Raw genomic sequence first — 13368 nt, forward strand, 5'->3', positions numbered from 1 at the left:
TCACTTACTAATGGACTGTAACATGGAACTGCCAAACATGCATTTAAATTATATTAAATACACTTTCTGTTTCCAACTTAGGTTGATCAGCAGCTTTTGTTCTGTTAGAATCCTTCAAAGAGAGAAGCTCAAACAGGAAAAAGAAGGCATATATAAAACAGTAAACACTGACCTCCTGAGGTTCCTACAACATAAAAATATTCAAGTAGAAAATCTACATCACTTAGCAGCGGCTATTTCTGTAGTTGAGCACACTAACAGCACTTTAGTGTGTAAGGAGCAGATGAAGTAAGCCGTGCTTTTAAGCATGCCAAGAGGCAGAAACACTGGAATGTAACAAAGACAAACTCACAATTTCATAGACATTCAGTCAACATTCAAAACTATTAGACTACACCACAAGAATTAAGTTGCTTTATATATATATCCCATGATGTATTAAGTTTTATCAGAATAAACGCTAAATCAGAGCTTACCTCAAAAGATAACTTAAATGGCTTCTGCAAATTCCTATGTTATACTATGTATCTGAAATATAATTAGGAAGAAACTATAACCTCAAGGGGGAAAAAAACCCAAAAAACCCAACCCCATCTCAGGTTGTCAGTCATATTTTATTTATATTTTGTATTTTTAAATTATATTTCCTTTTAATTTAAAAACACGTTAAGTGACTACAAAAAAGGGCACATTCTTATGTTACGTATCTGCTTAATTAGAAATTAATTTTTCAATCCAATAGGTAACAACGCTTTTCAGTCAATAGAGAATTATCGCAGGTCCAGATAACTTTATTGAAGGTTGTTCTTGTATGTTCATTTTAAAGTGTTCAGGAGAATTCTGAATTTAAAATTCTTTCAATTTAAAATGTTTACTACTTATTCCAGGATATTAAAATCTCTCCCATATTAAATTCTAAAAAGTTTTGGAAAACTACAGTATATCACTAGAATTTAAGGATAAAATAGCTACCCTAATCAGGTTTTAAAGACTAGCTAGGAAGCAAATTTTGAGCTCCCAGTGAGGCAATGGTACTAGAAAGCAAAATGCTACATACCCTTTGGATCCAACTTACAATTAAAAAAAAAACTGTACATTAAAAATATGATTTAATTTCAGGCTCTACAGACTGAAATTTGCAAAGCCAAAGTAGAGGAAAGAAGGTGAAAGAACATGTTAAAAAAAAAAAATACACACACACACACACAACAAAAACCTTTCTGCATGCTACCATGCATCTGAAATTTTTTGAAACGGTATTTATAAATTCACACACATACAGCTCAAACTTCAGTGCAATGGCTGTATCATTCAACACCTTTAGAGGAAGAGAACCATGCAAAGAGGAGCAACTGCTTACAAAAATGGTTATTCAGTATTTATTCTGCAATGCGAAGGTGACAAACTAAAATATAAAAAGGTTGTTATGGCTTAACATTTCTGTTGCAGATTAAATATGCAGCATTGAAAAATGGAAAGGTGTGGCTTCATCTCTGACCAGCAGAGTTAAAAAGAAAAATCTCTCCATTTTCCTTCATCATCATGGGATACACTGTTCAGGCAATCCAAATTAATAAAGACTTGCACTTTCATATGGACACAAGATCAAGTGTACCAGTTAGGTTTTCACATTCACAGTATATAAGAAAATACACATGGAAGGAAAAGTAAAGGGTTAACTTAACAAGGATTTATTCACAGGAATACATGTAAGTAGAGAAAAATAACAGAAAAGCTAAACAAATGAAATGAAGAGGATCCAAACCAACTTTCACTCTGTAGCTTTTTACTTGCACCCTGTGTGCATATATCTAGGGCACAGAGGGCCACCAACATGCGCCAATACAGTGTAGGAACCCTGCATTACATCCATTAACTTAAACATATCTTTAAGATCATGCTTTGAACAAAAAAAGAAAGCTTAGAAGGCAATATGTTGAGTGGGAATAAACATTGAAATATAGCAATCATGTCTTCAACTTCTACAATTGTCTTTATGTGCCAACTAACATTTATGCAGCCTCTTACAGATCTTTTACCATGTAATTTAAGTTTTAGAAGTTTTGATAAAATCACTAGTAGTATATAACCATGCAGAAAGCACATCACACTGACAGCACAGAGGCAAAGATTTTGCACAGGTATATCAGCTTTCCACATTGTGCAGGTTACACACAATACAATATCAATCTTATTCCTAACAGATCCTAAAAAGATATTTCAAGGCCTAGCTGTAAACTACAGTACTTTATATCTATATTCTTAATAAAAATAAAATCCACAAATCTTAAAAAGGAATTTTAAATGCAGGGCTATATTGAACTGGTAAACTGCAACACAAACTGGCGCAACAGAGGTAACTGAATACCAATCTCACTCTATGTGATGCAAGCATGCTACTCTCCCACTAATTTAAAGTACTTTCAATCACTATGAGCCAGAATGCATGCCTGAACCTTAAACTGCACTTTAAAAATAACATCTTGGCCTAGAAATTAAATCTAATGAAGTACAACCATCAAATTATATCCACTACATTAATGTCTTAATGCAAAATCAAGATGTCAATCTTTAGTTTGATATGTCCAACCCCATTTATTCCTCCCTCCCTGCCCACCCCACAAAGGTAAAAGGAGTGACTCATTTGGCATTTCACAGGGTGCTTCATTGTTTATATTTGTTTTGTTTTATTTCCAACTTTCTGGGGTACCTTAAATTGTAACTTCCAAGAACCTGCTTCTACTATTATGGGTAGGCAAGCTGATTTTAACTCTTATTAGCTTTCATTTGTGTAGTTCTTCATCAGCATGCAAAAACAAGTCCCCATCAATGTGGGAAATTTTATAAAAACCTTTAAATAAAAAAAACTAAAAAAACAAAAAAAACCCAAAAACTTTACTGTCTTCTAATCCCCATTCTTAGGTTTCCTTTATTGTGCGCTATAGAATTTTTCCTCTTTCTCATCCCTATGCATCATTTATATGGTTCTTGTTTTGGTACAATTCCCCATAATATTCCAGAATGTACTGTTTTGTGAGTAGATTGAATAGCTTTTTCTTTTTTTTTTTTTTTTTTTGCTTCTTCACATCCAGTGCAGAGTTGTAATTGGAGACAGATTTCCACCCACAAAGGCTCCAGATGTTAAAACGTTTCCCAACAGCGACTTAATACAGTGACGGCAACACCTCCCTCCCGCCCCTCCCAGTAGGGTTGGGATTGTACTGTATTCCCTACTGGTTTACCCTTCCCCCCTGTAAAGGGTAACATTTTCCCTGGGTGCAGAGGCTCCCTCATAGTCTCCAAGACTGAAGGACCTGTAAGAAAACAGAAACAATTTTATACGTAAAATTGTTTTTCTTTTAAAGCCAGTGGAACACAAAATTAATCAGGTAGCAATGCTATCTCTACCTAAAGAAAACGAGAAACTGTACAAATTGCCTAAGATCACGCTCGTCAATGAGAACCATGTTGCTCCCTTCTCCTACAGCTCTCAGCTGTCACCTGCATCAGATACGAAAAGTGACGCCAAGCTGGGGACATGCAGAGAGGTGTGCAGCGCTTTATACAGATGAAATATAGATGAAATATGCCTTGTAGGTTGCCATCAGTCTAATTATCTATCCTCGTTCGCACAATGGGTCCCAATGGGAGCCGATTATTTCTTATATAACAAGTTGCCTTGCTTTCTTCAAAATTAAGTTAGCACTTTCTTTAGGACAATCACTTTCCTTAGTGAGAATTGAAACAGTATCATTTTTGCCAGTATTCCCAACGTTAAGCAAAAAAAAAGAGCGTGACTTATTTTACTCAGTCATGTCCTATACTCTCAGGCCTCTTCATTTTCCTGATAAAGACTTTTTCAATGCTAGCAGTTTTAATTATGAGAAGATTAAGAAATAAAGGTAGATTACTGGGAGACTGTAACTAGTACCTGACAGTTGTCCTTTCACAACAAAACTTTAACTACTCCTGCGAAACTCTGGACATTTATGAAGATCACCACAGTTAATTCATAACTGGTGAAATGACAGAGACCACATACGGTTTATTAATCAGGGTTATTAACCCGAAAGTGCTCAAGACTTAGCTCACTGTTGAATAATTTAGCCCTTGATGCTAAAAGTTATTTCTCATCTATTGCATTCTCATGATTTAACGTAAAGTGAATCAAGCACTTCTCTAAAATGCTAAAGCCACAAGACAGCCGTAAGGACTCAAGACCACTGAGGGACAACACACACAAAGGGCTCTGAGACATTCCAGAGGCTGCAAGTCCATTTCTACTGCCCTTTTAGGCTAGTCAACTTAGATGTTCAAATCTTTCCAGGTTTAAAATCTAGCTCAGAGTAAACCAGCAAGCATGCAAACAGAAACTCCAACATACAAGGTAATTCAAGTAAGTGTATGCCTTCTCAACACACACTGAGTACACTCTCTGACCCTCCAGTTGAACAGGTCTCAGTTCATGTTCAAAAACTAATGAAGTGTGTCCTGGCTCACTGTACTAACCCATATTACTGATATTTATTGAGCCAACTTAGTGTGTTAGGCAATATACGAAGTCCTGGCACCACATATAGAATAGTATTTAATCCTCAAAATAACCTAACGAGGGAACTAAGGCTAAAAGACCAGAATTGTTAGTTTGACTTAAGTCAGAAAAACTCAAACAACAAGAGTGCAGGTGGACTTTCCCCTCCAGCACCCCAAATCAAAAAAGAATCTTCCACTGATCTTCTAAAAACACAGTGCTGGGAACAAGGAAGGTGTTCAATAAAATATGAAGAATAAATATTAAATATTCCTATTTACTGAGACCAAATCCAGTTCCAATTCTACTTGGGTTTTCCCTAAAGCTCACAACATAGGAAGTCCTTGATATATGAGACTATAAATTCATGCTTTAAAAATGAATCATCTCTACCCTGCCACAGTGAATGTCAGTGACCTCTTAAAGGGCAAAAATTAAAAAAAGGATTGGTTGAAGAAATGGTGAGTAATCCAACTAGTACACCAACTTGGATTTCCTTCTACCTAGGATTCAAAGTGGAACCATGCATTTTATCTTGCTTGCTGGCTCATCAATCAATCAATCAATCAATCAATCTCCAGCCTTCATGTAAGTAATTTTAAGTCAAATATAACATGAGACTGTTTTACTCAACCTCTGTGGAAAACAAATAGCTTTTATTCTATTCAGTAGTTTTAGACTGAAGTCCTAACTTAAGTTCCTTCATCCTGGAAAATTCCAAATTTCTTACAACTTACCCCTAATTATGGGACTGCAGCCTAAGTGTATGAGATTAAACACCATAAAAAGCTGCAAGACGCTCTTTTAAGGGAAGTGGAAACTGGTCAGAGAAACGCCTCCAATTTTCATCCCCAACTTGATTTTTAAATCCATGAAGGATCTGCAAAAAAGTAAAAAATCATTAATTTATCAATAACAAAAGAGAAACTCTCATATCTGCGTAGCTTCTGAAATCAAACACTACTGATTTTATTATTCTAAAATTTTACCCCTATTAAAGTAGTTATTCTCAAACTTTGTTGAATTCTACACCATTCCATGCCTTGCCTAAAAGCACCTCATAGAGTATGCTGCACTTTGCTTTGAGAAGGTTAGAACTCAGCAAGTGTCCTAGTAACAGAAGTACTCTAAGCAATCTGACATAGTAGTAATGAAAAGCAAGCAAAAAGGTATAGAATTCACCCAAGGGATTAACATTTTTATGCCTTATTAAGTTTATTCAAATTGAAAATACACAAAGCTTTGGGGGTTCATAGTTGCAACTATAGAGTTCACTAATTTTTTTTAAAATTAATTAATTAATTTATTTTTGGCTGTGTTGGGTCTTTGTTTCTGTGCGAGGGCTTTCTCTAGTTGCGGCAAGCGGGTGCCACTCTTCATCGCGGTGCGCGGGCCTCTCACTATCGCAGCCTCTCTTGTTGCAGAGCACAGGCTCCAGACGCGCAGGCTCAGTAGTTGTGGCTCACGGGCCTAGTTGCTCCGCGGCATGTGGGATCTTCCCAGACCAGGGCTCGAACCCGTGTCCCCTGCATTGGCAGGCAGATTCTCAACCACTGTGCCACCAGGGAAGCCCTAGTTCACTAATTTTAATATTAGGTAATTCAAATGTGTAGCAGCATTTTATTTCTTATTTTGTTATGGCTGAGGGCTGACTGGAGTTAACCACAAGGGGCATTACTAAAACACACAGGTTTAATCCTTGCTGCGACCAGTTAGATTTACTTTGTTCAATAGATTATATTATACTCCAATCTTAGTCAGCCATCTTTGAAAATACATGCTATTTTGCATAGGTGGGATAACGGGACTTCATGAATCAGTGGTACTGCTTGAGAAAATATTTTTAAAATACATGCTCTATTGATACAAAGTCACTACTGTATATTAAGAAAAGATCAAGTCAACTTCTTTATTACCAAGAACAAAGGTTATATAGTCTACCAGTACTGATTTGAAGAGTCTAAGTTTCATATGAAATAAAAACATAATTTAAATTTCCCAACTAAGACTGTAACAGTCACATGATGTGCATCATAAAGACTTTTTAGTTACCTTACAGAACATGTCTCGCAGATCATCTTTTGGATTAATCCATGATGCAACAGCATCACAAAAAAATATAAAATCCTATAACAAGCAAGAAATACATCTTCAATTGATACTGTATTTGTCAAACACAACAAAAGATACATGTAAACTTCAGAATATATATCAACAGAATCCTAGGTAAAAAAAAACAACTTTTTTAAACAGCTATAATAAGGAATTAAAGTAATTTCTTAATGGTTGTCCCTGTTACTCCACCATCAAGGAACCTCTAACTCATTCAGTTTATATTGGAATTCAGTGCTACAGGAAAACCCAAATGAACTTTTTGGCCAACCCAATATTTCATTTTACATTACAAAACCCCAGTCTAGTAAATGTGTAGCATCAGCAAGGACTGAAAGCATCAAATAAGCACCAGTTTAAAAAATCTTCATTTATGGAATTAATTATATAAATTCAATAATTTTACAGTTCTGATTGGCCTAGAAATAATTCAAAGCTAGTTAAGTATACACCAAACAAGTTTGACTTAAAGCATAGGAATTTATAGATCTAAATTTCAAGATCCACCTCCAGACAGAAATGTAAGTGAAATGATAAGTTAGAAGAAAAATTATGTAGTTACAAACAGCACCCAGCCCAACCCAACTCAAACAAACAAAAAAACCCCCAATGCTCAGACTATTATTTATAAGATAATCAGGTTATTCTGACTAAAAGAACAAGGTAGTGACAGGTATATGCTTGAAATACTTCATTTTTTTTCAAGTTCGACTATCTTACTGAAACAACAGTTCAACATACAACATACAAGATACTGCTGATGTACAACTACTTTAAATTTTACTATTAAATTCAGAAAACCTCATTAATTTCAAATAAAATCACTAATACTAAAATATGTGCATAAAACACATATTTAAGCAAATAAAATGCCATGTGCCCAAAGTTTATGGTTTATTCGAATTATGATTCTGGTGTCTTCTGAATATCAAAGTCTGATGTTAAAAATTTAAATTATATATACATGCAGAATTTGTGATTAAAAATTTAAACATAAAAGAATAAAACTTAAGACATTTTCTTTTAACCATACCCAAATAAAGTATGTAAAAAGTAGACATTTATACCAACTTTTAAGTTGGTAGTGATTTCATGACCACACGTGTTACTGTCACTGTCTTAAATGTTAATGCAAAAGGAAAAACAACAATAACAACAAAAAAAAAACCCTGTATGAAAATGCTTCTTCTTAATATGGTATATACCACATCAGATACCTCTAAAATGTATTAAAGGTGACACAAAGTTCTTAAGTATTGGAAAAAACCCAGAAACTCAATGCCAGGAGGTTATTTTGCAACTAGGGACCATCATTTAAGACAGTACTGGCTTGTTTTAATAGTAAGTTATTAATGTTATACAAATGTAAAATTAGCCAAAAGACTTTTTTTCCAGTTCTACTTCATATGTTTTCAATGCCTATCACCTACATCAATTTTGAATTTTATAAGCTGGTATTTCACAATGTTTCTAAACCTGAATTAACAAACAACACAGTAATCCACGTAAGACAGGAAGTATCAAAAGGTCTCAGTTAAAAAATGTTCAAAGCACCTATCCCTTGAAAGTGAAAGGTTATTTTCTGGAAAACCCTTCCCATACTTTCTTTTCCTTACAATTCATCTGTTGAGGAACCTGGGGCATTTAACCTATAGCCCCACAGCCTGTATTTTGTTGATTTCATACATACGGTGTAAATCAACACGTTCCTTTATGTTTTGTGTGTCAGCTGGATCCAGAGGTTTGATCAGATTCACGTTTAGTACTGCCGCCAAATAATTTTTTAAAGGCTAAAGACGTCTAAATATAGTATGAAATAGCGTAAGAAATGAAATTAAGGATGAATAAATCACTAAATCATAAACTCTCAAAGTTAAAGCAGTTTCAATGGTTGATTCAGTGTTCTATTTTATTCACTACTGAGTTTCTGATCTAAGTAACAGAAAGAGTATCCTACTATTTGATCACCCTCTGAAGTGTAGACAGCCTCAAACTCAGCAAATTGATATTCACGGTTTTAGGAAGCATTTACAAAGTAAATAAGTGACGTCTGAATGTGAATGAAAGAAGCTTTGGCTTAATTCAAGTCAAGAATATAACTTTTATTCTCCCAATCTGCTGTTATTATATGTCAGGACCAAAAAAACATTTAGGAAATAAAAATAGGCATCATCATTTCAAGATATTAGGAAATACACATTTAAAACATAATTTGTTTCAGTTATCTTCAGTAAAAATAGGTAATATTTTTAATAATTATAGCTTAAACTTTAGAGTTTCATAATTCAGAACACTAAAAGTTAAATCCTTTTGAACATCTTACTTGGATTACTCCACTGGGATTCACACTGATCATGGTACAAATCCCACGAAATGCTGAATCCTTTTCCTCATTGTCCCTTATGTTTCTCAGAGAGGTGCACCTATTAAATTATAGAATTGAGTTTAGCATTTAAGTAAAAAGCAGGTTCAACTACAATACTAATGGACAGTATTTAATGGAATAAGCACCAGAGTAGAGATAATGTTTATATTCAAAGAATTTTCATAAAGCTTAAGTTTCTCACACTTACTATATTATGTTGGGCCCATCTAATCTCAATATAGTGAAAACCTTGAAATTCACAATTCTTACTAATAAATTGCATCTAAGTAATAACAACTGATTTTAATTTCCCATTTAAACTATTAATGAGCTTGAGCCAAGAGTAAATTACCCATTTTTAAAACTGTATTATGACTTGTATTCCATTAAACACTACTAAAAATGTCTTGAATTGAAAGACTGTCAATCGAAAGAAGCAGAACATAGGATATACTGCCACAGTAGAAACTATTATTATACAACTTATGATGTAGATGTTTAATTTTTACATTAACAAGCAAATAAGATTTTTATACATAACAAATTTAAACATGTATTTCTTAATGCAATCCAAGTTTTCAAATTAATTCTAAAAAAGAAACAATGCAAAAACCTAAATTTATAGAATTTGCATGCATCTTTATTTTACTGGTGGATATTTAAATGCTTTTTATGTATAATCAAGCTTTTTAACACAGCAAGCATGTGACAATCTTATCCCATGCATCAATTAGTCGTTAGCCACAACATAAAATAAATATACATGACGATGCTACTGAAAAACCTCACAAACCTGATAGGACAAGATTAGTCACATGGTTGGCAATGATTAAGGATTGTGATTTTTGTAACCAACTGAAAATATATCTAAAAGTGAGATAGAAAGAGAAAGAAAGAGTGAAGAAAAATGAATTAAAAAAAAAGATTGAATAATACACACCAGGGTCTTATAAACTGCTGTAGCATGGGGGCCACCTCTTGAGGACAAACGTAACCAAGACGACCAATTGTTATTGCTAAGGTAACGCAATCACGGTTATACACCACCAAACGCCAACCAAGACATGAGCAAATGAGGGGGAAGGAGAAAAAATAAAGAAAAAACAACAAATAACTCAGAAACAGAAACCAACAGAATTTGTGTATGATAATAAACATAAGATTTCACCAGTGCTGTTTATTACCACCCCCTATAATAAGGGGCAGCAACATATATGGCATACTCTTGGAAAAAGAAAAACAAAAGGAATTAAAAAAACTTTAAAGATTGAGAGAACACCAAAAACCGTAATGAATTGCTTTTCTCGCTCAATCAAGTGTCAAGATATTCTGTTAATAAAATGATGAGCGATTAAACAGATGGATTTAGATTCTTCCTTCAAAGCCAGTTGAAATTTCAGTTTAACAATGAAATCTAGGTTTTCTCCCCCAAGAAATACTAGTAAATGTAAATGATTACATTTCTGAATTGTCTATTCAAACACACTTCTCAGAAGTTAACAGTTAAAAGCTTTCTCACTTCTTTACGTAGCTTTCTATGTGATTTCCATTCTTTGAAAATTATCTAGGAATCTGATCAAAATTTTGGTATATTTTTGGTTTGTTTGCCAGCATTTCCAAAACAAGCCAGTGGACCATTTGTTGCCTGATATCAAAATCAACTATTAAATTTTAGGTGTTATGGTACATACTGAATAAATGGATTGGAGAATTGCTGTGCTATGTCAAATCCCGTTCCGAAAAAAAACCTCGGATGGTGATGATGATAAGAACTCAAATAGTCCACTAATTTCAAACCCTGTTTGACAAAAAGGAAATTTAGACAGTCCACTGTAATGACACGTGATATGTGGACCAAAGGAACAAATATTCTGTCCTTGCTATAAAATGCACAGCACACGATAATAGATAATGAAACACACTGATTACATGCTAATATTTTATTTTTAAAAATTTGAAGTGGGAATTAATCAAACATATATTCACCATCAAAATTCAGTTAAGTCCTTAAATTTACAGAGTTAAAACAAGTGCAACTCAGAACTGCATTCTGCAATTCAAAGGTACATTACATATAAATACATTTATACACAACGGGAAAAAAAAAAACAAACAGAAAACAAACCATGAGGTGCTTTAATGGTGTTCTCTCAAAAACTTACAGGTTAACCTTTCATAAAAAAAGGGTGGGGGGGTAAAGAAAAATGTTTAAGGATTACTTGAAGCAAACTACACAGAAAATACTAAAATCCAGCAGATTCATATGAAGCAAGAGAAAGAAAACCTATGTTCAAAAGACACAAACTATGCAACATTCTCATTAAACAGGCAAGTATGAACAACCCAATGAAACATGCGATAAAGCAGATGATGGTCCATTGAAAAAGTTCAGTGTAGGATATACTAATTAGAAAAAAAGCAAGTAACTGCATATACTAAGGAATTGGCTTTATGAAATATTAAGATAATGGTAATTAAGTTGCTAAAATATACAGATATTACCTACTGACAATGATTTTACTTTAATAATTATCCACCCCCCTCCTTTGGGGATGGAATAAGAGAAACATTTCCTGCAGTCACTTGTGATAAGAATAATACAGTGAATCCCAAGTGTGTTTCTTAATCATATCAATTCAATCCATCAACTTGAAGGGCATTATCAACTACCTTTTGATTTACTTAGGGTAGACTCATACTTAGAATATAATCTTATATATAAAGCCAATTTGTTCAAGGAACTATAACAAATTCACCACCTGATATCCCACAAGAAACTTTAATATACATTACACTCAACATTTATTTGCAGTTATGCATTCACATTTAAAAATAAATAGGAAGTTTCTTAAGGTTCAACAGTAATTTGATAATGGCCAGGTGTTCCAAATCTGAATGTCATGTATAGGTACTGCATTCTAAAGAGATAAAAACCTGACAAGATTTCATAACCATCCTATACATAGCTTTTTATACTTTTCAGCAAGAAAATCTAATTCACTTTATGATATAAACAGTACCCATACAGTCAAACAGCCATATAACTGTTTCATAATTAAAAGATTTCCTTCCATACCAATAATCACATTAATTAATCACATTAGGATATAATAAACTTTCTATAATTAAAAAATGTAAAATTAAAATACCTTTGAAGATAAATTTTTATTTAGAAAAACTTATTTGATTCCTTGTCCAGTATATTGGTAAGGCATTCACTGACTATGAATATACTACTGGAATTGTCTTAGTATATCAAGAAAAAAATGTGCCTGATTGAAAACAAAATTTACATTTTAAAAAATCAGGGAGGGTGGAAAGAAATAACCCTGAAATGTGTTTTATAGTATGGAAGGTACTCTTTAATATAAACATGCTCTCTATAAATGCAAAAGAGAAACAAGCCTCCTGAATAAAAATCCCACAAGATACTGCTTTAAGTTCCCAATCTGAAGAAGAGTATACAACAAAATACAAAATACATATGCCATTATTAATGAACTAGCCACTACAATGCAATCTATTTTTGGCTACATTTTTACAGATTAAAAAAAAAAAAAAAAAAAAAAAATACTCCCCAGCTGCCAGGTACTCTCTGAATTAATGTAAAAGTAAAATTCGTATCATTCAATAGTTATTTTAGTTGGGGCCCATTTTAGGCAGTATTAAAACACTATAACAGGGGAGAAAGTGTTTTTTTGAAAGTTTCTGAAAACTGGCTATGGAATGAAGCTAAAACAGTATATTTCATTACTGAGAATACAAATTAGCTGTTAATTAATAAGCTGGGTTTCTAAAGCTTTAGTTTCTTTGCTTTAGTTTCTCTACACATCTTAACGTAAAATAAAAAGGCAAATAATTTTCTCTTCACCATAACAGTTCAGTCATATGGTACCTGTATTCTCTAACAACGTCTTTGGTGTGTTGGGTCTGTTAATGATTTCTACAAGCTGGTGCAACACCATAGGAATATAAGGCTGCATCTCTATACCTAGATCATTCCCAAAAGAGAAAACAAAAAAGAAAAATTTCATTGTTAAAATATCAATGTAAAATATTTTTGCCCCCTTTACTGTGATATGTTATAATATTCATATATATAAAGCTCATTATAAAATATTAAATTATCTAAAAATGTATATTTTTAAAGGGGAAAAAAATCTTACCCATTTGAATGGAGATTTCTCCAATTGCCCATGTAGCATTATTGCAGACTGAAATGAACTCTGGATTTAGGTTGGTTCCCAATATTGGCATGAAATCAGCTAGAAAAAAAAAGTTTTTAAAAACTATGTAGTAAACTTCTCAATAGCAGTGTTTTGTGCTTTAAAGGAAATCTACCAGATGGAAACTAAAATCT

At 33.3% G+C, this 13368-nt stretch overlaps 1 protein-coding gene across 5 annotated transcripts in view; it reads right to left on the minus strand.

Annotated features, from left to right (window-relative positions):
- Positions 1–1668: 1668 nt before the first annotated feature.
- TNPO1 (transportin 1) overlaps positions 1669–13368 on the minus strand; it is an 86630-nt gene continuing 74930 nt past the window's right edge. For 4 of the 5 annotated variants that reach the window (XM_082457120.1, XM_082457121.1, XM_082457122.1 and 1 more), the window contains 7 exons: positions 13175–13273; positions 12904–12999; positions 9949–10024; positions 8967–9066; positions 6584–6658; positions 5269–5411; positions 1669–3314 (listed from right to left, as the gene is read on the minus strand). In XM_082457120.1, the coding sequence (XP_082313246.1) occupies positions 5304–5411; positions 6584–6658; positions 8967–9066; positions 9949–10024; positions 12904–12999; positions 13175–13273 (554 nt within the window). In that variant the 3' untranslated portion in view covers positions 1669–3314; positions 5269–5303. Of the gene's footprint in view, positions 3315–5268; positions 5412–6583; positions 6659–8966; positions 9067–9948; positions 10025–12903; positions 13000–13174; positions 13274–13368 lie in introns of those variants that run through there. The other variant, XR_014262245.1, reaches the window with a different exon arrangement.

The sequence above is a fragment of the Balaenoptera physalus genome (genome assembly GCF_965194825.1).
Source record: "Balaenoptera physalus genome assembly, chromosome: 3".
Taxonomy (NCBI): domain Eukaryota; kingdom Metazoa; phylum Chordata; class Mammalia; order Artiodactyla; family Balaenopteridae; genus Balaenoptera; species Balaenoptera physalus.